Raw genomic sequence first — 25,682 nt, 5'->3', positions numbered from 1 at the left:
AAACGAGGGGAATAATTCTACACTATCCCAGCAAGAATAATGCTTAAGGTCTTAATGAATGGTGCTCCTTGTAACAAGCTAGTCCAAAGTAATGACTTGAAGTTGGTATCTGATTTACTTCTCCTTTCTTCATACTAGCATTTCCTTGACCATCTTCCCTTAAGTATATTTCTCACTGCTACTAATGGCAGTTCAACTCCATCATTGCGTGCAGCATTGCAAACCCAAGTGTAGACAGTGTCCATCTGATGACACCATCTGAAGGACTGCGGCTAAAACTGAACCTTTCAGAAGCTTTTATGGTACAGTCTGAGTCCTGCCACACTTTGGGTGTCAAGGACAAATTGCACCTGAATGCAGCTGATAATGAAAAGCTATTGGAAGACACTGGAGAGAGACTTAAATCATCATTATGGGTATAGTGGGTAGCTTCAAAGTGTCGGCAGAATAGAGATGGATCCTAATTTTCACTCAGCTAGCTTTGTTTAATGGTGCACTTAATGCTGAACTAACTTTCTTTGAGATGAACCCAAATCCTTTCTGTCCTTCTACTTGTATATACTCTTGACAATGCCAGGCATTTTATTTTAGAAGCATTGTTTTCATTCAAATCTATTGGATTGCTTCCTGTTCTGATTATAGACATGTTGAGTAATTTATTCACACACTGGTATTTGGTAATCTCTAAGCACCCATTTGCAGTACAGATCAGCAGCTTTAATATTTACTACATTTAGAATGAGAAATCACCACGTAGAGGAATCTCTGGAGATTAGGGGAAAAATAAGATGAATTTGATAATCTAGTATAAATCCACACTATTGGAGGCCATGCCCACTTTCAAGATATTTACAGATTCTACCAACCTAGGCCTGCTAACATCAAACTGCACCCACTGGCCTCTCCAACATTTGATGACAGCTGTTTCCATTTACTAGTCCTGTCCCCTCCTAAATCACCAAGGAGTTATTCCTTCCCCTTTCTAATAAATGCTTAGAGCCTAATATCTGTATCAAATGTTAAGTGAACATGAAATGTGTCAAGTAAAAAAAAATGAAATGCCACACCACTAGCATGTTTTTCCCCCTGGGGCTGGGAAGTAGGGTGAATTTCACCCCAGAAGAGTGCTCCTGCATTGCCAACACCACTTCCTCCTCTAGCCTTCATAGTCTTTGGAAGGGTCTCCAAACTCTCGGTGAGCCTAGACTTGATTAAATTCTGAGATGTGATGCTATGGAGGCATGTGGCTGCTAAATGCTCACTTGCATACACTATTGTTAGGAGCCTACTAGTGGGTAGAGTTGTGATGCAACCAAGAATCTTTAAAATGACTTGGACAACAGAAAAGAGCTAACAAAGTATGGAGTTTGAGAAGTTTATTAATGATATTCAAAGTGGCAGTGGGTGTTCTCTGGGAGCGTTGCTAGTCAGTCACCTAGAGGCCCTCCCCTTTTAGATCCTATCACTCATCAGCAAGGGAGCCCAAGCACACTTGCATATCCAGTCACAAGCTGCATTTTGGTATTAATGGCACTTCATCAAGATCCAGGGAGGGATCACCTTTGCATTAAACATACCCATATTCAGTCCAGTCAAGCTGCAGTGCTTGTGCATTCCAGTTCCTAGGGAGATGCGTTCACAGGTATGACTTGGTCATGGTTTCTTGCAAAAAATTCCCACTAGGCAATTCTGGAAAGTGACTGTGCACAAAGGCAATATTCAACTGATCTGTGTTCAGAGTCAATTTATATCAGGGACGCAACGTTACTGTTAGCCCTGCAGAGCCAAGGCAGTTCAGAAAATGAACTTGTCTATTCATCCTTGGGTATAATTAACAATTATTTAAGATCTCATTATACTCCGTGTAACAGGCAATAGGAAAGATGGATCGGTGTAGCAGAGCTATCCAACATAAACTTTTCCGGAGTTACGTTGCGGGACTAGTGAGGCAAATATAAGGGGCAGTTCTCTCCACTGTCAATAAAAACACAGAGAAACAAGTGATTTGGAATATTAATGTATCAAATACATTATGTCCATATTAAGTGTGCCATGGTGGCCGCGCTGATCCAGATTAATCCCTGGTATAATTCTGCTGAAGTTTATAGAGTTACACCAGAAATGAATTTAGCCCAGTGTGTCTGGATAGCAGTTTATTACACAGGATGACCAGTTGAGCTGTGTAAAACTTGGGCTAGTTTTGCCTAGATTCATGAGCATTCCAGCAAATCTGAGCCAAGTTTTGTACAAATCTTAAACCAATTTGGGGTGAGAGTTGGAAGCTGCAAAAGTTGGTTAGAAGTCACTCCAGCCACAACTCTGCTGTTTTGAGGTTTTGGGTTTGTTAGAATGACACACACTAGCCAGATGTACAATACTGAAGGCTTGAGCTATCTCAAGAGTAAGCAGGCAACAGCTGTCACACATGCTTAGACTGAATGGACAGCACAGGGAAAGATGACTGACTCAAACTAGGGTGTGTTTCCCTTTGTAGACTCCATGGGGTCATGAATCAAAATTATGGGGGAACCCCTATGAACTGATCCTCATGTTCTCTCCTCTTCCGTTTGACACAACTCTCCAGGCCTGGTCTTCCTTCAGTAACCTATGAACTAGAACTATGGTACATCGTACCTAACTGGCACTGAACGACTTGCGCCTGTCACATTACAGGAGTCTTTCAGACCTTAGTACATATGAACAGGTTGTCTGTGTTTTCTTGAACGTTTTCCATTGTGTCACAATTCCTTTTTGTTCTTGAATTAAATCCCCTGAAAACAGGGCATACTGGCACATACTTCAACCACTGTATCCTTTTTACCACGCTCATTCCAAATGGAAAATCGTAGCTTTTCAAATTTGCAGCTGTGGTTCTGTCTGCATGTGCTCCGGCCTTCCACTGAACCAGCCCACGCTCCTCCTGTGTCCCTGGGGGGAGCGAGAGATCCTGAATGTTAGGACAGCAAAATAACTAAATAGCTTACTCATTCCAAGATTTCTCCAGATCATTTATGAATAAGTTGAATAGGATTGGTCTTAGGACTGATCCTTGGGGAACACCACTAGTTTCCCCTCTCGAGTCTGAAAATTTACCATTTATTCCTACCCTTTGTTCCCTGTCTTTTAACCAGTTCTCAATCCATGAAAGGATCTTCCCTCTTATGCTATGACAACTTAATTTACATAAGAGCCTTTGGTGAGGGACCTTGTCAAAAGCTTTCTGGAAATCTAAGTATACCATGTCCACTGGATCCCCCTTGTCCACAGGTTTGTTGACCCCTTCAAAGAACTCTAATAGATTAGTAAGACGTGGTGAGTCATTTTGCTGTGAGAATAATATATATATAAAATGAAACAATGAATTCACACAACTGTGGCTCTTTTGCGTAATGTTGATCACTGATTTGACTCCTGAACCACGGAGGTCTGAGTATCACTGATCTAACTCTAGTCAAAGAGAGACAGGCTTTTATTGCATAAAAATCCTGCTCTACCTCCAACTACAGGCCTGAATCATTGATTCTGCCAGAAGATAGTTTGCCAACAGCAATTAATATAGCTTAACCTCTCCAGCCAGGACTGAAATCATAACTAAAACAATATACAACCAGACATGCACAAAGTGACTCAAGCCGCTGACAGCACCAATGCATTATAAGGCCTTGTGGTGAAAGCTTGCAATGGCTGTACCTGGAATGGTGTTGTCCAATATGAAGGCAATGCCACCCCCAACAAACATTTCTGTTGTTAACAGCACTGTTAATATTTGGTCCACTTCAGGAACACCTATAAAACATGCAGAATGTTACACCGATTAACACAGAGCACTGGGTTAGATGCTACTATCGTCTGTCTGAAAAAGAAAAATAAGACTAGTGTGTGTATTTAAAGATGACTGGCTGTTTCCTACCAATAAACTCCAGTGATGCCATGCAATACCTTTGATTATGACTAAGGCGTTTGTGGGCCCAGATTAGATTAAATTGATACTCAAAGACATCTCTCTTATCTACCTACCTTCCTGCTTTCCCTCTTCACTCGGCTTATATGAGCATCTCAGGCCCACTGACTCTGTATGTGTTATCTCATATCCCATTGTCCATTTTGTTTTATTAGAGTTCCTAAAAATCTAGTTTATAAAGCACACCGTGTGTTGAAATGCTGAGAGTAGCTATAGGCACATATCAAAAGGGAGAAGAGACCAACAGCTGCAAACAAAAGCAAGCTAACTAGGGTTTAGATCTCATTTGGAGCAGGACAAATGCCCTAAATCCCCCCACATTCCTATGGAAGCGACATAAAATTCCTAATGTCATTCCACATCATTAAGAATTGCAATATTGATAATCACTTGTACCATGCATTAGCATGGTGCCCAAGAGACCCACATTCCTATCTTACTTGATGCCAAGAGTTCAGTAGAGTCCTCCATTCACTGCAATATTAATAGGGGATCTAAAGCATGTTTTGAGGTTTTAATCCAAGAGGCATACCTGTGTTAATGGCATTGGGGCGCGAATCCAAGTAGTTTGGCAACGTCAGCCCGAAAAACATTGCGAATCCCAGAATGAAAAGATTGCGGGAGGAGTTCATGTCAACAAACTGCAGGTTGGAAAGGCCAACAGCTGTGATCATGCCTGAAAATGTGCAAACAGAGAAAACGTCAGCCTTGTTATAGAGACAGAGGGTCTGTGTGCATTCCGTGCGAGGTAGAGGTGGCCACCTGTTGAGTCATTGGGACTGAGAGGCAAAAAATTAGGTACCACTAAAGCCATCTCTATTCTGAAAGTTGTACCAGTTTAACTAAGGGTATGTCTAATGCTAGAGAGACTATACTGGCATAGTTACATCACCGTAACTATGCTGGCATCAACCCATCACGTAGACACAGCCTACATCGACAGAAGGGGTTTTCCATTGGTGCAGAAACACCACCTGCCGAACGACCGTAGCTATGGCAACAGAAGAATGCTTCTGTCGACATAGCTGTGTCTACACTGGGGGTTAGGCTGGCACAGCTTGTCAGTAAGAGGTGTGATTTTTTTCAGACCTCTGACTATGCTATGTTGACTTAACTTTGAAGTGTAGATCAAGCCTGAAAGTGTGATCCAAATCTGATTAAATCAGACCAGTGCAAACACCTGTGTGGACGCTCTTAATTTGATTTAAATCTGGTTTATATCAATTTAACTTAAATTGATTCATTACCAAGTTAAGCTAAATCAATATAAACCAGCCTGAAATTGAAGTAACTGCGGTCACACTGTATTCTGCACCAGTTTAACTAAATCACTTCTGAAACAGATTTAAAGTTACACTGATTTGACTTTGAATATGGACAAGGCCTAAGGCTGCTATAATGCATTGACAGCCCCACCACTTAGGGTCAAGAGACAAAAGTATAGCTCGCACTAATGATAATCTCTTATGTTTGGAGGAAAGCGTGAACCCTAGAATATAGGCAGTAGCTGTGCATCCCACGGTTACCCTCCCTATCCCCAGTGATGCTATGTAGCTGCAGTTCTTTTGCATCTTTGAGATTGTTCCCTGTAACTGATTCTGAAAGGAAAGCAAGCTGTTAAGTGGAGAGCTTCAAAGCCAATGTTGATGGGCACTGGGCAGCCAACTCTCTTAGGCAGCGTTGCAAATGTCAGCCTGGCGCAAGCTCTATAAGTCACTTTTAGGCCAATCAAATGTAAATGAATATATTAGGAAAGGATTGGTAGGAAAGAGCACTGCAATTTAATCTTAATTTTGCCTTGATACTCTGCTGATTACATTTATAAACATATCTTTATAGGTACGTTACCGAATAATGTACAGAACATCCCTCCGAGGATAGGGTCAGGGAGAGAGGCGAACAGAGCCGTGAACTTGCCAATGGTTCCCAAAACAAGCATGATCCCAGCTCCATATTGCACCACTCTTCTGCTGCCCACCTGTAGAGAAAAACCAGCAACAAGGTGAAGCAAATTGGCTAGAGTCATTCCAGGCTTAATAATACGTAGCTATTATACAGCTCTGTTCATCCAGAGATCTCAAAGCACTTCCCAAAGGAGGTAAGTATTGTTATGGTGGGAGATACCAGATGCCTCTGTGTAGGGTACATCTACACAGTTTCAGAGCCCAAGCTCCAGGCTGAGTGGGAATGTCTAGATGGCTGTTTTTAGCACTATAGTGAGAGCACTGCAAGCCTGAGTCTGTAGACATAGGCTCTGAGATTCGCACCTCCAGGGTTTTTTGCTGTGTAGACATACCCAGAGTTCTACCAGTTCCTTTTCTTAGCATGCAAACAAGGGCACAGTCTGTGAAGACCTGCTGTGTTGTTGCTAGGTTTGTGATACAGTTCCTTTTGGGGGAGCTGTTGCAAGCAGGACAGGAGTTGCTTGTTGCCTTACTCTCTCTAACATAGTGGGAATTTTTGCAGCAGCGTTGCTCTCTGGGAACCAGGCACTGGTGCTTGGCCTGAGAGCCCTGAACGTGGTTTTTCTGGGTGCTGTCTGTGACCTCCTCTGCTCAAGGACTGAGCCACACAGTCTAAACAAACATGTGGCACTGACAATATACCCAGACTCCGGCACTGATTTCTGGGTGACAGTGGGATGGGGAAACTGAGATACAGTGAAATGAAGTGATTTGTGCAAGCTCATGCAGTGCCTGAGACCCCAGATCTCCTCACTCCCTGCTCAGTGCACCAAGCTGCATCAGACTTTAGAAATTAAAGAGGGCGGGGATGTTCTGTTTCATGGGAAGAGACTGGCGAGCCAGAGCTTTCGCTATGGGCTGAGCACTATTTGTTAGTCTCAGGGTGCGTGCTCTACCCTGCATTGGGTGAGAAACACCAGCAAGCCTGAGCCCTTCTACAGCATCTTCCCTCCAATCTTAGCCCTGCCACACTCCTATGATGTTTTATCCCCATTTCCAGGCGTGGGGAACGGAGGGGGGTGGCTCAAGGTAACAGAGAAAACCTGTCACAGAGCAAGGAAGGGAGCTTAGACGTATAAATTCCATATCCCAGTGCAGTGCCCCAACTACGAACCACCTCCCTTCCCTGTGAGCCGGTGTCCTGCGCAACTCCGCCTCTTTATGAGTCAGAGCAGCCTCTGGTCGAGCTCTTTCACGCGTGAGGTTGGCAGCTCTCTAAAGTGCTGCTTTGGAACCCGGACGCAGGCCCCAGGCCGCAGCCAGCCCCGGGTATTGTTCTACGCAAAGTTTTTATTTCACAACCTTCTCTCTGGTTCTGGAAAATCGACCCGAAAAGTCTCGTGTGTTCAGGACACCCTGACCTGGCTCCCACAGCACTTAGGCAAGGCACTTCGGGTATGTCTACACTGCAATTCAAACCTCACAGCTGGCCTGGGCAAGCTGACTCGGGCTCTCTGCTGTGGGGCTGTTGATTTCCAGCCTTGGGCTGCAGTCCGAGCTCTGGGACCACCACCCCCACCTCCCAGGGGGGTTGTGAGGCTAAATGCAGTGAGTGGGAGGCACTCAGACACAAGAGGGGGCAGAGAAGCACCATAGATAGCTAGACTTACTGACAGGTGCCCAGGGACAGAAAGCGAACTCTGACTGTGAGGCAAGTGGAACCAGGCGGGTCCAAGGTGTCAGGGGCAGAAGAGGCCACAGCAATGTCATAGAGGTGCTATTGCAGACACACGTTATATGAACACAGTGACCAGGAAGGGCCTCAGGGCCAGCATCAGAAACTAGATAGACCCTGCACTGAGCTGGGACTCAGGCCCAGATGGAGCATGAATCCCAGAACGGAGGTTTGGCTGCTGAGAATGCTCCACCAGCTGCCCCAGACCCAGCAAATCTGGGGCTACCAACGTTCAGCTGAGCAGAGCAGCCAGGCTGGTGCACTATGAGCGAGAGTAAGCCAGAGTTTCTGCTCCTTCGGTTCTACACTGGGCCACAAAATAGCATTAAGCCACCACAGCACGTCCCTAATTCAGTGCCATGCTGGGCTCTGGGTGCAATTTAGAGCAGCCCTAGTACTGCTCTAAGTTGTGTCAGCTTCCAAGTGCTGTTATCCCTCTGCCTGATCTCTTGCGTCCCCAGCCCATGACGTACACCAGGGGCTTGGAGAGAGCTATTATGCCAAGCTCTGTGCTGGCTGTAGAACCCCCTCCAGCCTCAGGAGCAGAGTATTGCACGGGCCATTTAAGCCCTCTTTATGGCTTAGGAATAGCATCATGGAGAGGCTACATCATAAGAAAAAAACGTGGGCCATGGTGTCTATGGATCCCTGAAGGGTTTTATAGCCTGAACCCTGCACCTTCTGTTGCACCCACAAAATAACCAGGATACCAGTGGAAGATGCTGATATTCTCTGCAGCACAGGCGAGAGGCCGGTAGCTGTGCTGGGCACCGGCTGATCAGTCCAGGTGCCGAGAGCTTTACAGCGATCCCACCTGACTCTGCACAGAGGGGAGGTGTCCAAAGAAGCTCACTGGCTGGTACCTTTGTGATGCCCAAGACACCGATGTTGGGACTTGAGGATGTGGAGCCGTTGCCCGTTCCCAGCAGCCCAGCTATGATACAGGAGATCCCCTCTGTAAAAATGCCTCTGGAAACACAAGCAAACCCAGGAAATTTCATCGAACATAAGAATGGCCATACTGGGTCAGACCAAAGGTCCATCTAGCCCAGTATCCTGTCTGCCGACAGTGGCCAATGCCAGGTGCCCCAGAGGGAATGAACAGAACAGGTATCATCAAGTGCTCCATCTCCTGTCGCTCATCTCCAGCCTCTGGCAAACAGAGGCTAGGGACACCATCCCTGCCCATCCTGGCTAATAGCCATTGATGGACCTATCCTCAATGAATTTATCTAGTTCTTTTTTGAACCCTGTTATAATCTTGGCCTTCACAACATCTTCTGGCAGAGAGTCCCATAGGTTGACTGTGCGTTGTGTGAAGAAATACTTCCTTTTGTTTGTTTTAAATCTGCTGCCTATTCATTTCATTGGGTGAAATTTCACTTCCCATCGCATTGGCAGCTCTCAGGGCAGCATTTGGAGAGGGCAGGAATGCATGAGGGCACTTAGGGGCAGATTGCATGCGGCAGACACAGCCTCCACCGGAGGGGTTGCAGACAGGGCAGGGCTGTGGTGGGAGAATTTCCAGCCAGCGGCTTCTGCTCCCCTGCAATGGGAAAGGGTGCAGCACACATTGCCTGCCACGAGTGGCTAGCAATTCCCCTGCAGTGGGGGATAGCGCCGTGGCCGGGGCATGCCCCAGCCTCGTTGTAACCGTCCCTGGCACAAAGCATGGGCGAGGTTCACATTCATGCACGGGGCACTTGCACAGTGTATGGCATGTTCTAAGTGCTCGACAAACATGGGAGATGGGGAGCGTTGTCCCAGTTACCACCTGGGGAGGGCGAGCTCAGCCAGGTTACGGGTGCCAAATGGTAGCCTGTTATGGGGGTCAAATTTGGGTGCCAAATGGTAGCACTATAGCTATGTTTCGGCACCTACATTTCCAAGGTGCTGAACCTGCAGCTCCAGCTGCCCTCATGGGAGCTTTGGGTGCGCAGCCCCTTAGAAAGCCAGGCCAAAGTTACTGAGGGGCCAAATGCTGGGCATTGAAAACCTGGCTAGCACACATGAGCCTAGAACTCAGGTGTCCTGGCTCCCACCCACTGCTGCCCAGTAGGAATCGTCCTGCTGTGGTGCAAACCCCGGGTCTCCTGCACAAACCCGTGTATGATTTAGAGGGATGGGTGAGCTGCTCGTACCGTACCTATTAATGGCGTGGATGGGTGGCGCCGGAGCCCCTGCCAGCCTGGCACAGGCGTAGTAATCCCCGATGGACTCGATAATGCCAGCCAGGGTAGCGCTGAACATCCCTAACACAGCCGCTGCCGTCACGGTGGGCAAGCCCCACTGACCTGCATCGGGCAAAGCAGAGCAAGGGATGAGCTGCCCCGGGCATCCCAAGCCCTGAACATGGCCATGCCCGCTCAGGAGCCGCTCTAGCATGGGTTCCAGACCGCGCCCTGCCCATCTCAAAGGGCCAGACACAGGGTGTGCTGGCAAAGGCTGCTCAGCCAATTATCCTTCTGACAAAGCGCACTATGGATTTGAGCTTGTCACAGGTGACCTGGGCAGCCCAAACACAGCTGTGGGGCAGTGGGGGTGGGGGAAGCTGCAAGCCCCTAGAGCCCTCCCCCAACACACACACACTGGGGATATACTTCTGCTGCAGGTTGCTTCTTGAGAACCACCCAGCTTTCTTCTCTGCTCCGGTGGTGCAGCCAGCCATGGGGGCGGTGGCTGTGCAGGAGGATGCCAGCTCAGGCCATGCCCGGCCAGCCTTAGCGTCTCTCCTCTGCTCCTGGGCCACCCACTCAGCTGTGAGTGTTACCAGTGGACTCCTGTCCCTGTGAATCAGTATGGACCCCAATGGCCCTGCGCAGTGCTGTGCACCAGGGGAGATGGTAGAGGGTGATCTTTTCCCTACAGCAGCTTCTGCTGAGTATCTGGTTAGGGGAAAGGGTCATTTCGCTCCCCCAGTCTGAGCTCCAGCATGGGGAGCAGAGCGAGGGGGCAAATTCTGAGGATCAGTGGAAGATACTGAGCGGGGCAAGGTGCCCCAGCTCCTTGCCTTGCCTGGGGAAGCGTGCAAAAGTGTCCTGCGAGCTGGGCTGGTATGTGCACCAATGGCAGGCAAACCTGACTTGTGCACTGCACGGAAACGTGTGTACACTTCTGCAAACACTTTCCCTGATCCCTCATGATTCACAAGAGAATCTCATGTTCACTCACAAGGGTACGGTAGGCGAAACCAGGGTGCAATTGACATGATTTTCCCCCTGGCGTCTGTCCTGGCCTTGTAGCCATATGCCTCAGCATCGCGTGGGAAAACATCCGTCAGTGTTAAAATATAGCACAGCAGCCACACCACCATGATGGCCAGGATGATCTGGGGATGAAAAACAGAGGCCCATGTAACATAACTCTCCAGGCGCACTGAGCAGCAACACTCAGATGGATGGGAGAACTGCTCCAAATACAGCAAGAATTGCCCACCATGGAATCCAAACCCCCAACCTACACTAACAACTCCAGGACTATCTATGGCTTCACAGAGATCCCGGTGCTGTGGGACCATTGAGACCAGCACAGCAACAGCAGGGTTTGAAGTTAGCACATCCAACCCCACAATTCAGCCCCTGTTGAAGAAGCTCTCTCAGCCCTTAGCTGTAGCAGGACCCTGCCACACAGTGGAATAGTACCCAGTCCATACTCTAGAGGGCAGTGGTGACACCAGTGCACGCACCCATCCAGGACAGTATTTTGAGGTCTGGAAAAGTTCAGTTAATTCCAGTCTTTCCCCCATTTATTTCACATTTCCAAGTATTTCTGCTTTCCTGGGTTCTGGCCAGCATGGTTAGTGCCAAAATGTCACAGCCATGGCCACGCTTTCTGTAAGTGCTAGCGATTGCTAGCCCAACACCACAGCCCCAGCAGCACTAGATCGTTCATAGATGTTTCCGTCACAGGTCTGGAGACCTCCTGGTATGTATCTAACCCAGACCGCTGAGTTGTGGGAGGTTTCACCCATCATTGGTAATTAGCAGAGGACGGGACCATCCATACCGGGAACATTTTGAAGATCTGTAGCCTGAACACAATACAGCCTTTCCCCCATTTGTAACCAGGCAGCCGAAAGGTCGCATTTCGCAGGTACTGGGCAAATAAAACAATCAGAAAAATGGATCTATTGAAAAGAGAAAAAGAGTCATTAGGACATCCCTAGGAAATGCAGAAGGGGAACTCCCTGAGGGCCGAATTGCACCATTGTCCAGAGATCGTACGCTCTCTGGGCACAGGCCCATCTTTTTGTTCTGCATTTGTACAGCACCTAGTGCAACGGGATCTTGGTCCATGACTGGAGCTCCTGGGCACTACCATGAATAATATTAACAATAGTGTATTTGAACCCAAATGGTTTTAACCAGTTACGGGCCAGTCTATGCAAGCCAGTGTCCACTGGGCTATGCAGAAATGAGGAGAACAGATCTGGTGTATGAGAAGAACATACAATCCATGCTGGTGTGGCAAACATGCCTGTGGGTGCCAGTGGCCAATTTCCCCATTCATCATTTTGTGTCTGCTAAGTTTGGAGTTCCTGTTGTTTTCTGAGAATGTGTCACAAGTAACTGGTGAAGGATAATCCCGGTGAGGTGTTTGCCTTACGTATGTTTAGTTGACTGGAGTAAACTAATCCACTGTTCACTAGCTGGGCTACAACAGCAGGATGTATTGGGTGCTGAGTGGACCTGGTCAGGCATTTTCTGTCAAATGTTTTTTCCTGCAGTGGCTGCAAAATCAAAATTTTTCCAGGGGAAATTTTTTTGATTTTCTACTTGGGTCAGGTCAAGCTGAATCAAAACATTTTGGTTTATCAAACTGAATCAAATATTTTGTTTCTGGACAGTTTGATGTTAACCTGTGTTTTTCGGAGCTGTGGTAGGGCCTCATGGGAGTTGAAGAGCCCCCATTTTCTTCTATTGGCCAGATTCCATGACTGGGCTGCGTCTCCCATAATGCATCACAGTTTCCCTTCATGCTGAACTGCCACAATGCATCTTGAGAGTCCCATGCCTCTGATGCATTATGGGAGATATAGTATGGCTAGAGGTGAATGGAGGCATGAGGCATCTGAAGTATAACTCCCATGAGGTACTGCTGCAGCTCAGGCACACACAGCTTAATGTAGAACAGAGCTGAAATATTTTGACATTTCCAAATAGAATTTTTTCAGAACATTTTGCTCGGCCAAAATTTTTGATATTTCAACTTTTCATCCTAATTTGGGACAAAAACACAGGTTGAACTTTCATGGTATTTTCAGTTAGCTCTGGTACTTAGATATGGTGGTGGTTGGTGTCCTATATGCTTCTAGAATAGACAGACACACAGTCAGATCAGTTATCAGACAAGATTTTGAACCTTGCATCCTATTGAAAACTCAGCAAAGCAATGACTAATCCCATCTACTCTTCCCCTCTCAACCTTTGTCCCCCTTTTTGGCTTGAATACTCATTATCAAGTGATCTTGATTATGAAAAAACAATTGCTGTAAGTTACATGGAGCAGCGCTGCATGTTTTTAATATGAAATATGCAAATATAGGCAAAACTCCCATTGGCTTCAATTAGAGCAGGATCAGGTCTATAGGGCAAACCCCACTGCAATCAGCAAATGCGTCTGGGGATGGAATTTAACCCTGGGATGGGGGTAACTTGGAGCTTAAAGGCCAGATTTTGCCTCCAGATATGCACACCCATGAGGGTGTGACACTATGTGCTAGCAGCATGTCACTCTGTGAGCCCTGTGGCTGGTCTCTGTATGATAAGCGAGGAGCGTACAATGCTGCAATGCCCCAGTGCGATCCTGCGCGGTCCCCCGCAGCTTGGAAGACTGACAGTCCTATCAGGGAGACGGTGGGAGTGACGGTGAGAGGTCCAATGTAGCTGAGCAGTGCTCCTGGCAGCCCCACAAGCCCGATCACCACTTCCACCAGGCTGGACACGATGATCGCCCCTTGGATCTATGGTGCAAAAGGGGGGGAAAGCATGTGAGGTGTGGAGATGTGGTCAGCTCCGAGCTGTCACATGCTGCCAGGCTCCTCCACCCGCGCAGGTGCTACAGATAGGGATGAGCCTGGAGGCCTAGTGGCATTTGCATGGCTCTGACCTTGGATGCTGAGCCCGGCCCCCCATCCCTGGGGCTGTGGAGGCAGCACATTCTGCCCCACATGGGCAGAGAGCACCGTGGCCATCAGCTACAAGGGTTTAGCCCTTGTCCACAGGGAGTGATGTTGTGCTGGGGAAGGCTTCATCATGGAGGAAGGGAAAGGAATAAAGCATGGAAGAACTTTGGACTGGGATGGGAATGGGCATATCCATCCATCCATCCATCCATCCATCCATCCATCCAGTCATTATATATATATCCATCCGTCCGTCCATCCATCCATCCAGCCCATGCTCTTCACAAGTTAGAGAAGGTTGGGTTGAACAACATAAGGGGACATGCCAGTATCATGCAAGAGGCAAGCAATTCTAAACGGCTGCATCCTGGTTCAAAGAAGAGCAAATGACTAAAAACATATAAAATGTGTCTTGGGTAAAATGAAGCTGACTAGTGAATAAGCCCGGGAGCTGCAGTCAGTCCAGTCGGATGATGTCTGGGAGGCCACAGGCCAGGCCTCTCCTGTTTGAGTGCAGCGCGAGAGCCGGAACTCTTGTAGCTGCTGTAAAGTAAGTCCTCTTGTTTGATTAGAAGATTAAACCACTGGAGAATAACTGCATTTTACACATTATAAAACCCAGCAACTCTGAAACTCTCCGCCATGGCCAGGCAACCCAATGATGAGCTGCATTTTCTGGGTCTTAGCCAACTTCCCAGCAGGAGGTGCTGTCTGGTGTCCACCTTCCATTGGACACAAGAATTGCCACATTGGATCAGACCAGGGATCTAGCTAATCCAGGATCCTGCCTCCAGCTGGGGCCAGCACCAGCTTCTCCATAGGAAGCTGCAGGGAGACCTGCAGTGGGCTGTTAGGGGCTAACCAGCCCCAAGGGAAAGATTCCTCCTAGTTCTCCATAGTTAGAGGCTGGCTTATGCCCTAGAGCCTGGAGGGTTATGTCCCATTCCAAACTGGATTTTTTTGCACCTGGGAGCTTCCCGGGCTGAGGGAGGATGGTGTCACTTCGGTATCTCTCCATCTATCAGCATAGACCTTGTTAATAACAATACCTGGCTCTTACATAGCCCTTTCCATCAGCGAATCTCAAAGCACCGCACTATCTTATATGTATTTATCGTCCCACACCCTGTGTGGTAGGGCAGTGCTAGCCCCATTGCACAGCTGAGAACTGAGGCAGACAGACTAAGTGACTTGCCCGGTGTCACACAGGAAGTACAGGGCAGAGCAGGGAATTCAGCACAGGTCTCCCACATCCTAGCCCAGTGTCCTAACTAATAGGCAATTGCTCTGCGCTGAGACAGACACCAGCACCATTCACAGCTACAGTGCTACTGGCATGTCTGAGCACTGGCCTGAGATGTGTTTGAAGGTATTTCCAATTGACCAGTCAAGTGCACCCAACCATGGCTAGAGTCACCTGGAAGGCCCTCCTGCTTGTGTGTCTTGGCTGGACATGACTGCAGAAGCAGGGGGAAATTGCTGTGGGTTGCACAGGACAGAAGTGGCACCTGCACTTTGCACTGGCCCCCTGCACAGGGGTGAATCTCATAAACACCAAGGTGCGTGGCCCTAATGCGGCCGAGACGTAAGCAAGTTGGGTGTTTGTCTGGGGGGAGTCTTCTTTCCCGTGTCCTGGAGAGACAGATCCCCACGGCCCCTGAGCTGTGTACGCCCCTGGCGGCGTAGTCAGAGAGCACAGCTTACTTCTCTCATCCTCGGGTGCCACACGTGAGATGTGTTCAGTGGTAACGTCCAATTGCCGTAGATCTCCTCTAAGACATGAAACGAGGCTGTTAGACACGCGGGGATAACAGCACTCCAGGCCCTGCTCCCTAGGGCATGATTCACTGCTGTACTAGTCCTGTTTACACTGGTGCATCTCCCTTGAAATCTAGAGACCCCACTGTGCTGGCACCATGTATCCACAGAGTGAGGGCCAATCCCTGTCCCAAAGAGCCGACCAGCGAAGGGTACCTCTGCCCTGCAGGTGAAGGTGGGATTGTAACACTAGTAGCATATCTGGGTGAGCTTTAATCTTCCCAGCATGGGCAACAATAGCAGTGAAAATGCAATGGCCTGGACCAGCAGCCCAGGTATGTACACAGGGGCTCTGGTGGGCTGGTACTGGGATGGCTAGCCTGTACCAAAACCTGCGCCGCCGTGATCAATGTTACCCACGCCAGCTGGATTAAGGCTAACCCTGGCGTGCCTAATGGTGCTTCAATCACACCTTCATTTGCTGTGTTGACGTGCCCTAAATAGACCAGTCTGGGAGGGGAAACAGAGGCAGAGAGAGAGAAGAAGGAACTGGCTCCAGGTCACCCATCAGGGAACTGGGCACAGAGCCATGGCCTCCTGGGCTGGTGCCCTACCCACTAGACTATACTACCTCTTGATAGCTGTGCTTCAGCCATGACACTTGACACATGACACTGAGTGTTCTCTCTCTCAGGCGCTTGGCTGGCTGTTCCCGCTCACAGGCTCAGTCTAACTGACGCCATATATGGAGTAAGGCAGGAATTTCCCCAGCTCAGATCTGCAGCGACCTTGGGGGGTTTCACCTTCCTCTGTGGCGTTGGGGGCAGGTCGCTTGCCAAGTTCCTCTGGGTATTTCTCACTTAATCAGTTCCCTGCCACTGCAGGGGCCTCGGGCACTGGTGCACCTCAGCCCCCCCTACTTTGTGCCCATACTAGAACTGTCTCCTATGGGCTTGGTCCCCTTTTGGTTGTTGGGATTAGTGTGCAGGTCTCGAGTGGGGTTGTTAGCCTAATATGCAAGAGGTCAGGCTAGTGGAGGCCCTTTCAGTCTAGTGGAGGTCTGGTGGCCCCTTCTGGCCTTAAACGCTATGACCCTGTTGTACCCTTAGCTATAAGAGTTGTACTTGGAGGGGCTGTTAAGTGACTCATGGGCTTTACCACATGACCTGGTTGTAAACGAAGCTTCAGTTACCTTCTGGGGGACATTTCCATTTCTCCAGGGCCAGGATGGACTTGGCAGGAACCAGAAAGGCGAGTGCGCTTGCTTGAAACAGGGGGAGTCTGCATGAGCAAGAAGGAAAAGCCTCATTTGCAATTGCCCGCTGCTCTGCCTTGCCTTCAAAGCTTCCCGTGCAATGGTTCAACAGGGACCAACAGCCAAAAGATAGTGTGGACAACCTACCGGATCCCCAGCGTGGTCTGGATCAGCGTGGTGATCCCGACGCAGGTGAAGATGGTGCCGATGAGCTGGCTGACCGTGTATTGGTCCTTTCCCACACACAGGGACTCTGCCAGGAGGAACGGGACAGCGATCGTCCCACTGAAACAGGTCAGGTAGTGCTGGAGCAGGGAAGGGAAAGGAGTCTTTGGTTAGGGCTGTCGGGCGGATCTGAGAACCCACCTTCATTCCCAGTGAGAGTGAAGTTCGCCTCTGCACAAGGCCGTGGTACCGCTTAAGTCCCAATGTGCTATGGGACTTAAGTGGTGCACTGCGACTTGTACTGGACCTCTGAATATCAGGGGTTTGCTCTTGCCACTGCTAACAAGACCGAAACTCAGAGTCACGTATAAGGGCACGTGTATAAGGAAAACTATTAAAATTGTACAGCGATCACTTTAGATGTTCAATGGTGTCCTGGTCCTGCTTGCAGGCTAGAGAGCTCTGTAGGGAAGTGTGTGAGCCACTGTCAGTTTGCACCAGACAATGCGTAATACCTGTTTTAGGGAGTAGCCTGCTTTTTCTCTCTCTGGTTTTGTTTCTTTTAGGGTTACCATTCGTCCGGATTTACCCGGACATGTCCTCCTTTTGTGTGCTAAAAATAGCGTCCGGGGGGAATTTGTAAAGCACTCACAATGTCCGGGATTTCCCCCTCCCCCGGCAGAGCGAGCGGCTGGGAGGGCTGCAGGAAAGTCCCGGGCTGGACTCCGGAGCAGCTTCCTCCTCCCACCCCCCCCTCCCTGCATTCTGAGCCGGCCGGCAGCTCCTCCTCCTGCAGCCCGCTCCGGCAGCCCTGTGCAGGGCCAGGGACCGGGTTTTGTGTTGTGCAGGGGAGCTCAGCCATGTGTCCGGCTGGCACAGAGCCCAACACCCTGTTCTGAGCAGCAGGGTAAGGGGGGGCAGGAGAAGGGACAGGGAGGTTCTGGAGGGGGCAGTCAAGAAACGGGGGGGGCTTTTGGAGGGGAGTGGAGAAAGTTTTGGGCAGTCAGGGTACAGGTAGGGGGTAGGGTCCTGGGGGGCAGTTGGGGGGGGTCTTAGGAGGGGGCAGTTAGGGGACAAGGAACAGGGAGTCTTAGGTAGGGGGTGGGGTTCTGGAGGGCAGTTAGGAGCAGGGGTCCCAGGAGGGGGCAGTCAGGGGACAAGGAGCGGGGGGTAGGGGGCTGGGAGTTCTGGGGGGGAGCTGTCAGGGGGCAGGAGTGGGGAGAGGGATCGGAGCAGTCAGGGGACAGGGAGCAGAGGGGTTTAGATGGGTTGGGAGTTCTGGGGGGGGGTGTCAGGGGGTGGGGAGTGGTTGGATGGGGCGTGGGAGTCCCAGGGGTCTGTCTGGGGGTGGGGGTGTGGATAAGGGTTGGGGCAGTCAGGGGACAAGAGGCAAGGAGGCTTAGATAGGGAGTGGAGTCCCGGGGGGCAGTTAGGGGCAGGGGTCCCAGGAGGGGGCAGTCAGGGGACAAGGAACGGGGGGTAGGGGGCTGGGAGTTCTGGGGGGGAGCTGTCAGGGGGCAGGAGTGTGGAGAGGGATCGGAGCAGTCAGGGGACAGGGAGCAGAGGGGTTTAGATGGGTTGGGAGTTCTGGGGGGGGCTGTCAGGGGGTGGGGAGTGGTTGGATGGGGCGTGGGAGTCCCAGGGGTCTGTCTGGGGGTGGGGGTGTGGATAAGGGTTGGGGCAGTCAGGGGACAAGAGGCAAGGAGGCTTAGATAGGGAGTGGAGTCCCGGGGGGCAGTTAGGGGCAGGGGTCCCAGGAGGGGGCAGTCAGGGGACAAGGAACGGGGGGAGGGTTGGGGGTTCTGGGGGGGCGGGAAGTGGGAGGGGCAGGGGCGGGGCTAGGGCGGGGCTCCTCCCGTCCTCTTTTTTGCTTGTTGAAATATGGTAACCCTAGTTTCTTTATGCTGGTAAGGGACTGGATTTTAAGAAATAAAGTGGTCTTACATTGCACTCTTCCAGAAAGATTTAAAACCATGGAATACACTAACTTCTCTGTGTGTATGTCATGACCATAACAGGGCACTGGAAGCAAGAGAGTGGGGCAGTGCCCTCTGATCTCTCCTTCCTTACCTGAAAGCCGAGCAGGATGCAGAGGTACCATGGGGGCACGTCTTCAATTTTATAGATCATGTCGAATTCTTTCTGCTCCCTCCCTGTGCCTGTGGCTTGGCGCTGGAAATGGAGAAAGGGCGATTTCAGCACCAGCAGGGGCAGAGAGCAGAGGTTGGCAGTTAGGCTGAGAAGCTTGACAGAAATCAAATGTGAGCGGATTTCCTTGCTCCCCCATGCCTTGGTCTCTGAAGCGATCTCCCCAGTGCAGGGAGATTTGAGACACATCTGCTATGCCCCGGCTGTCTTGGAGTAACATACTCACCCAATCTGTCCTGAGAGCCCTCGGGCCTGCTGCAAGGGCCACATTGCATCTGGAGCCCCCAGCTGAGAATCTGGCTGGCCCCTCATAGGGAGCCCACACTGGAGCAATAGTTCTGCCCCCAGTGCAGTGTGTTCCCTACTCCATGCCCACAGCAGGGGAGGAAGGGAACTTAGTACCACCCTGTCCCACCTCTCATGCTCCCTTCAGACAGTGAGGGGCTAGCAGGGAGACGGGGCTGCATTCTCCAGTGGGATTCTGGCTGGCTCCTGCATGGGGGGGACAAAGCAATCTGTTCCTTGCCCACTCATGCACGGCTCCAAACAGCCCCCTGAGATTCTGGGTGTCACCACTCAGACCCAGCACTGGCATCTCCGGTTCCCTGAAGCCTCTGGTTGGATGAGTGGGATGTAGGTCAGGGCTGCTGGGATGTGTGGGGGCTGCCAGGATAAGTGGGGGCAGACAGCTGGAGCAGAGCTCTAGTTTGAGGGAAGTGATGGGCCCCCTCCCAATTTCCAGAGTGCACAGGGCCCCAAAACTCAGTAAGTTGGGCCTGGCTCTAACCCTGTGTTAACCCCATGTGCTACCTGGGAGTTCTATAGCTGTTGGCCCTTTGCCTGCCATTTCCAAAAGCTCTAGGGTTTCCTGGGCAAAGTGCAGGCTTGGCGTCTGAATTTCACATGCAAGGGGCAAAGGCCTCTCCAGGGGTGTCTTCACTCCCGAGGATGTGGGGCAGAGTGGTGCAATCCACAGGAAAGAACTGCTTTCCTCTTATCCCACCAGCTCATTGGTAAGGGCCCTGCTGCTTGAGGGGTTTTGCCCAAGAAGGGAGCTGCCAGCTAGCCCTAAACCCCTGCAGCATTCCCTGTTGCTAGTGGGTCCTGCAGGGATCTGTTCTCAGCCCAACGCTATTCACTATCCTTCTCAGAGCTCTGGAAGGAGAAAATTATTGCTGGTAAGATGGGCAGCGGACACACAAATTGGTGGCGAGATGGACCAAGGTCAGTTATACATCAATTGGTAAGCTCAGCTCATTTGACCAACATGCCTTTTGATACAACCAAATGCAAGGGACGAAGAACGTGGGTCACGCTTAGGAGGAGGGACAGGATCCTGGAAAGCAGTGATGCTGCAGAGGACTTTGGGGGCAACAGAACTGGAGCTCCCAGTGCGATTCTGTAGCTAAAAGGGTGAACGTGATGCTTGGATGTGTGAGCAGGGCCATATTGAGTAGGAATAAGGAGGTGCTATTACCTTTGCACATGGCATTGTATACTGGGTCCAGTTCTGCTGGCCACATGTCAAACAGGATGTGGAGAAATTGGAAAGGGTGCAGAACAGAGTTACAAGAATGATGTGGCGTCTGCCAAGCCTACCTTATTGCGAGAGACTAAAGAAGCTCAGACTATTTAGTCTGTCCAAGAGAAGAATAAGAGGTGAGTTGATTACGGTCTATAAGTACCTGCATGGGGAAGAGATTTCTGACAGCAGAGGGCAGAACAAGATCTAGTGGTTGGACGCTGACACTGGACAAATGCAGACTAGCAACAAGGTACCAATTTTTCAGTGAGGGTAATTAACCATTGGCACACTTGATCTAGGGATGTGGTGGATTCTGAATCACTTGATGTCCATCAATCAAGACTGGATATATTTCTAAATGAGACGCTACAGCTCAGCCAGGAATGATGGGCTAGATGCGAGCCTCACTGCCTGGGTTCTCCAGCCTGGGTTATACAGAGATCAGATTAGCTGATCAGAACGGTCCCTCAGGCCTTGGAATCTGTGAATGTAGTCCCCTGAAGGCCCAGGAACAGTTGCCAAGACCCAGAGAAAAGATCCTCTGCTACCACCAAGCCTCTGGCTTCACTGCCCAGACCCAGTGCTTCATCCCCAATCCTCCTGCTAGCGTTACCAGCCCCAGTGATTTTCGACTCTCGCAATTACAGCTGGTCAAAATACCTGTCACTCCCTCCAAAAAAATTCAAATGAAAAATCTCCCTTTGAACTCTTTTGTTCAGTTTTTTTTAATCTTTAGTAGGAAAATTTCCCAGGGAAAATTAAGTGAACTCTTGGTGTGTCGATTCAGTTTTGAAAAAGTGAAGTTTCTTTAGATGTGAAAGGGTCGTTGTTGTTCCACTCCTCCCGCGCCCACCCCCATTTTGCCACTGAGTGAAATAGAACGCCACTGACGGGGATTTTTTCCTCCCCTCCCTTTTTTCACTCCATCCCTTTTCAAAACGGCCCCGACTTTGGGAACGTCTCTGACCAACAAAAAGAAAAGTAACGACCTGCTGTAACTCTGCCACATTCCGCAATGGCCTCAATGTTTGTGTTTCAGAGGGGAAGGGACGACTCTCCAGGGAGCTGGGAAAATACCCGGCGAGTCAGTGGGCTACAGGAGGGTGCTGCAGACACCAATGGCTGCAGAGGAGAAGGCTCTCGCACCAAGCCAGTTGCACTCCATGGGAGTTTTTCCATTGATGCAATGGGCTTTGGCGCCAGCCCCACCAGTGGTGTGGTGCTGAGACAGGCCAGCTGCTACATGAGCCGGGGCGGAGGGCAACACAGAGACAAGGAGATAGGGTGGGACGAGCCCACAATGAGCTTTAAAGACAAGGAGTGTCACTTTTTTAGGAGCAGACTGTGACGTGCTCAATGTGCCCACAGTGCCCCCCTTTCCTCTCCGGTGGTGGCTACCTGTATCGCAGCTGGCAGCAATTGTGGGCCACTGCCTGCCCTTGCACCCAGTTGGGTGAAGAAGGGGTGGCAGGGAGTCAGTGGGTGGAGCCTGGCCAGTGACATCCCCACAGCATGCTAGCTGAGCCTGCAGTAATGTGCACCAGGTAAAGGGCTGGCACAGATTGCCTCTTCCATGGAGCCAAAGGGGGGCAGTTTGTGATTCCTCAAGTCCCAGCCTGGTCCTTGATCTGCTCCTAGGGCAGTGCAGCCATATGCCTCCCCTCGCTCAGGGCTCAGCTGAGCCCCTCACCTCACAACGGACCCCTCCCTCAGCTAAAGCTAGTGGCAAGCTGCAGTCTCAGCTGCCTGGCATCCTAGGCAGAGCGCTGGTCTCACCTTGTCCTCGCTCTCCGGCTCCTTCCCATACGAGTTCTCGGTGATGATTTCGGGGATCCCCTCGTGCCGGGCGGAAGCTGCATTTCCATTCTGCATTTCCCCGAGGGACATGGAAGACAAAGCAAGTCACTGCTTAGAGAAACTGCTGGTGGAAGCACTATCACCAGGAAAATAAAAGATCACAGCGGAGAACAGGCAGCGCTGATTGGAAGGATGCCACTGTTTCCACCAGGCTGGTGGCTGTTGCTAAAAGCAGCTTGTCTGTTTTGGGAACCCAGAGAGACTCACCACAGCACTGGAGAGTGAAGAATCGGTCTTTGTTCCCCATGCAAAGAGCAGCCATCACCATCCAGTCTGAGTGGCTTTGCTTGACATTACAGGGAGCAGCAATGTGAGACAGAACAAACGGAACATCTCAGTGAGAGCACGGTATGTGTGTCTCCTCTGTCACATGCTGCAGCAGTGCTGCTCACACAACAGCTGCTGGCCTTGAAGCTGAGCAGATTAGGCTTTATCTAAGTTGTGCAGCTTTAACTATATGGGTCTAAAATGTTATCAGAGGCTACATCTTCACTACCCGCCTGAATCGGCGGGTAGAAATCGATCTCTCAGGGATCGAATTATCGCGTCTCGTCGGGACGCGACAATCGATCCCCGAATCGACACTTGTACTCCACCAGTGCAGGTAGGAGTAAGCGCCGTCGACGGGGGAGCCGCGGTGGTCGATTTGCCGCAGTCCTCACAGTGGGGTAAGTCGGCTCGGATACGTCGAATTCAGCTACGCTATTCGCGTAGCTGAATTTGCGTATCTTAAATCGACCCCCCTCCCAGTGAAGACGTAGCCAGTGTGATATAGTTAAAGTGCTACAATCCCTCAATGTGGACGCAGCTAAACCAGTATAAATGTGCTTATACCAGTAGAGCAATCCCCATACAGGAAGGGGAATGAGCGATACTGGCATGGTGTAATTGTATTCACTTTATAATGGTGTAATTGTATTCACTCTAGGGTGGTACCAGTATAATTATATCAGTGAAAAGTCACAATCCCTAACTGTAATAGCTATATCAGTTGGTGTGTAGGCCAGGCCTTAGAAACACAAAGGTACAGTACAGAGAAATCAAATGGCAGTTACATAGCTACATAATATCCCTCCTTAAAATAAATGAATGGATTTAACAGTATTGTCACCACTTGTGTAGCACATTCAAAGACCTTTACAGAACACTAGTTAAACCTCAGAGCGCCCCCAAGAGATAGTAGTGACCTATCACCCCCATTTTACAGATGGGAAATCCAAGGCAGAGAGTAAGTGATTTGCTCAAGGTCACCCAGTCCATTGGTGTTAGAGCTGGGATTAGCAGCCAGGAATTCTGGGTGCTCAGATCACTCTCCCTTCACTAGTAACACTGACAGGGTTTGGATCATTGCTATAGAATATACTAGTGTTTAACACCCCTTCCTGCCCTCCTCCCCCCCACCCAGGGGAAGGTGGATCTTGAATAACTGCTACTTTGCATTGTAAAGGAGTCACACTAAATCCGCCACAGTATGGGCCCAATCCTGCAAAGGGCTGAGCCTGCTGCGGGGTGCTCAATGCACTTCACACCCAGTATCTTCAGTGGCAGCTGCATGCGCTCAGCAGCAAACAGCATCAGTCCCTGTATTACAGCAGCCCGTACAAAATAAAACCAAGTTCCTTGCAAATTTATCTGAGAAAAAACCCAAGAGTTCTCAGTTTCTTGGATCCCATTTCTCCGACTGTGGTTCTTATCCTCTGTGGCTCAGATTCTGGGCTCTCGTCTCTCCTGGGGCCTGACTGAAGGGTCTGCCTGACCTCCAGTCTTGGCCTGATTCTTAGAACCTCGCAAGCCTTTTGCTGAGTCCGTGAACACATAGTGGAGCTGCCAGGGTTCCCTGGGCCATGTCGAAGGGGGGAGCTGCCCAGGGTGAGGCAGGTGCCAAGGAGAGGAACCAGCAGCGACAAAACGGCATCACTTGAACCTCATTCATTCCGACTATTAAGTCATTGTTTGCTGTCAAGTGCTCCATTCCTGAGTGGCACAGCGGAGTCACCCCTCACTGGGGGCCAAGTCGCTTCCACTTCACTTCTAAGCCAGAGGCGTATGTTGAATAAGTCAGTCCAAAGGGAAGCGCTTTGTGAAATCTGGCTTCCAAGAATGATCAAATGATAAGTTGCCTTTAACGTCAGACACAAGTCTAAGAAAGAACCTGTGATCACTGCTCCCCTCCCCTTCTAACAACCAACACAGATAGCTTGCCACCCACTTCCCAGATAGTTACATCAAACACTGGTAAGCAAGGAAATGGATGCATTTGGGGAGAGGGAAGGGGAGGGAGTGAAAATATGGTAATAGCAAACAACATGTTCACCTTGGTTTGAGACAAATCTTCCGAACTGTTCCCCATTCTCCTGCAGAGTGCCACTGGGATTTCCAAGGGGACTTTGTAGAGTGACGCTTTTTATGGTCATGGGGAGGACTTTAGTCAATACACCCGACATTGTTCATGGAGTCAATCTATAACCACGGTTATTGGCTGCTGATTGTGAAAGAAATGAGAGCTGTGTTTTTAAAGATAATATATTAACTCCATTAATTATGCTTGGCATCGCAGGGGAATGATCAGCCTTTCCTAAACTTATTGGTTTTTCACAGCTCTTTTGTGAAAACATTGGAGAGCTGAGTTACAGTGTAACTGACTAGTTCATAAATGGACTGAATTACAGATTGCACTAATCAGCTCATCAGTTCTGATAAAGGAAGCACCATCCTGCTGAGCCAATGTATCTGCGCCAGCTCTTGGACTCTCTGATGGGTCAGCCCACTGGAGTGCCCCCCGTCAGAGGCTCTTAGATCTGTGTGTGGTGTACATTCATTGGTCAGGTGGTTTTGGTTTGGAAGTAGATTCCCCCCAGACGTGACGTTCCACAATGCCGTGGGTGTTTGGATCTGGGGTTTTGGTTCAGGCCCAGCAGACTTTTCCAAATCTGGTCAGAACACCCCCGAACATCTGACACGTGCTGAACTCTGGACTAGCCACCTCCGGATAAGCGGTTGTTCCACGGCACTTCCTGTTACAGGGGATGGAACCTGGACAGGCAGAAAGAGAAATAACAAAAGGTACCTGGATATTTTAGACCCTAAAAGATGACTGCGTTCAAGTCTGGATCTTGGTGCCCACGACACCTTGATGCCTTTAGAGCCAGTGACAGGAGGTGGGGGGGATGTCTTTAAAATGGGCCCAACATGGGCATTTCAGGTCTGCAGACACCACAGCTGTTTTACAAACAGACATGCCATCGGCTAG

The 25,682-nt window shown here is 49.9% G+C and overlaps 1 protein-coding gene across 3 annotated transcripts; it reads right to left on the bottom strand.

The window, feature by feature from the left end:
• Positions 1-1,361: 1,361 nt before the first annotated feature.
• SLC23A1 (solute carrier family 23 member 1) lies at positions 1,362-24,925 on the bottom strand. 3 transcript variants are annotated; one of them, XM_042850752.2, is made up of 16 exons: positions 24,747-24,925; positions 22,352-22,441; positions 18,973-19,074; positions 16,885-17,042; positions 16,675-16,763; positions 15,429-15,496; positions 13,381-13,562; positions 11,606-11,726; positions 10,772-10,928; positions 9,747-9,894; positions 8,464-8,569; positions 5,810-5,939; positions 4,494-4,637; positions 3,691-3,786; positions 2,799-2,928; positions 1,362-1,974 (listed from the first exon to the last, which is right to left on the bottom strand). In XM_042850752.2, the coding sequence occupies exons 1-16, from the start codon at positions 24,780-24,782 to the stop codon at positions 1,941-1,943; spliced, it is 1,791 nt and encodes a 596-aa protein (XP_042706686.1). In that variant the 5' UTR covers positions 24,783-24,925; the 3' UTR covers positions 1,362-1,940. The 3 variants fall into 3 exon arrangements, with proteins under 3 accessions (XP_042706686.1, XP_005280952.2, XP_042706685.1); XM_042850751.2 differs by having other exon boundaries at positions 1,836-1,974; positions 2,635-2,928; XM_005280895.4 differs by having other exon boundaries at positions 1,362-2,928.
• Between the last annotated feature and the right edge of the window lie 757 nt (positions 24,926-25,682).

The sequence above is a fragment of the Chrysemys picta genome, chromosome 8 (assembly GCF_011386835.1).
Source record: "Chrysemys picta bellii isolate R12L10 chromosome 8, ASM1138683v2, whole genome shotgun sequence".
NCBI classification, from domain to species: domain Eukaryota; kingdom Metazoa; phylum Chordata; order Testudines; family Emydidae; genus Chrysemys; species Chrysemys picta.
Note: the sequence above shows the minus strand (reverse complement) of the source record. Positions and strands in the feature narration are given on the sequence as shown.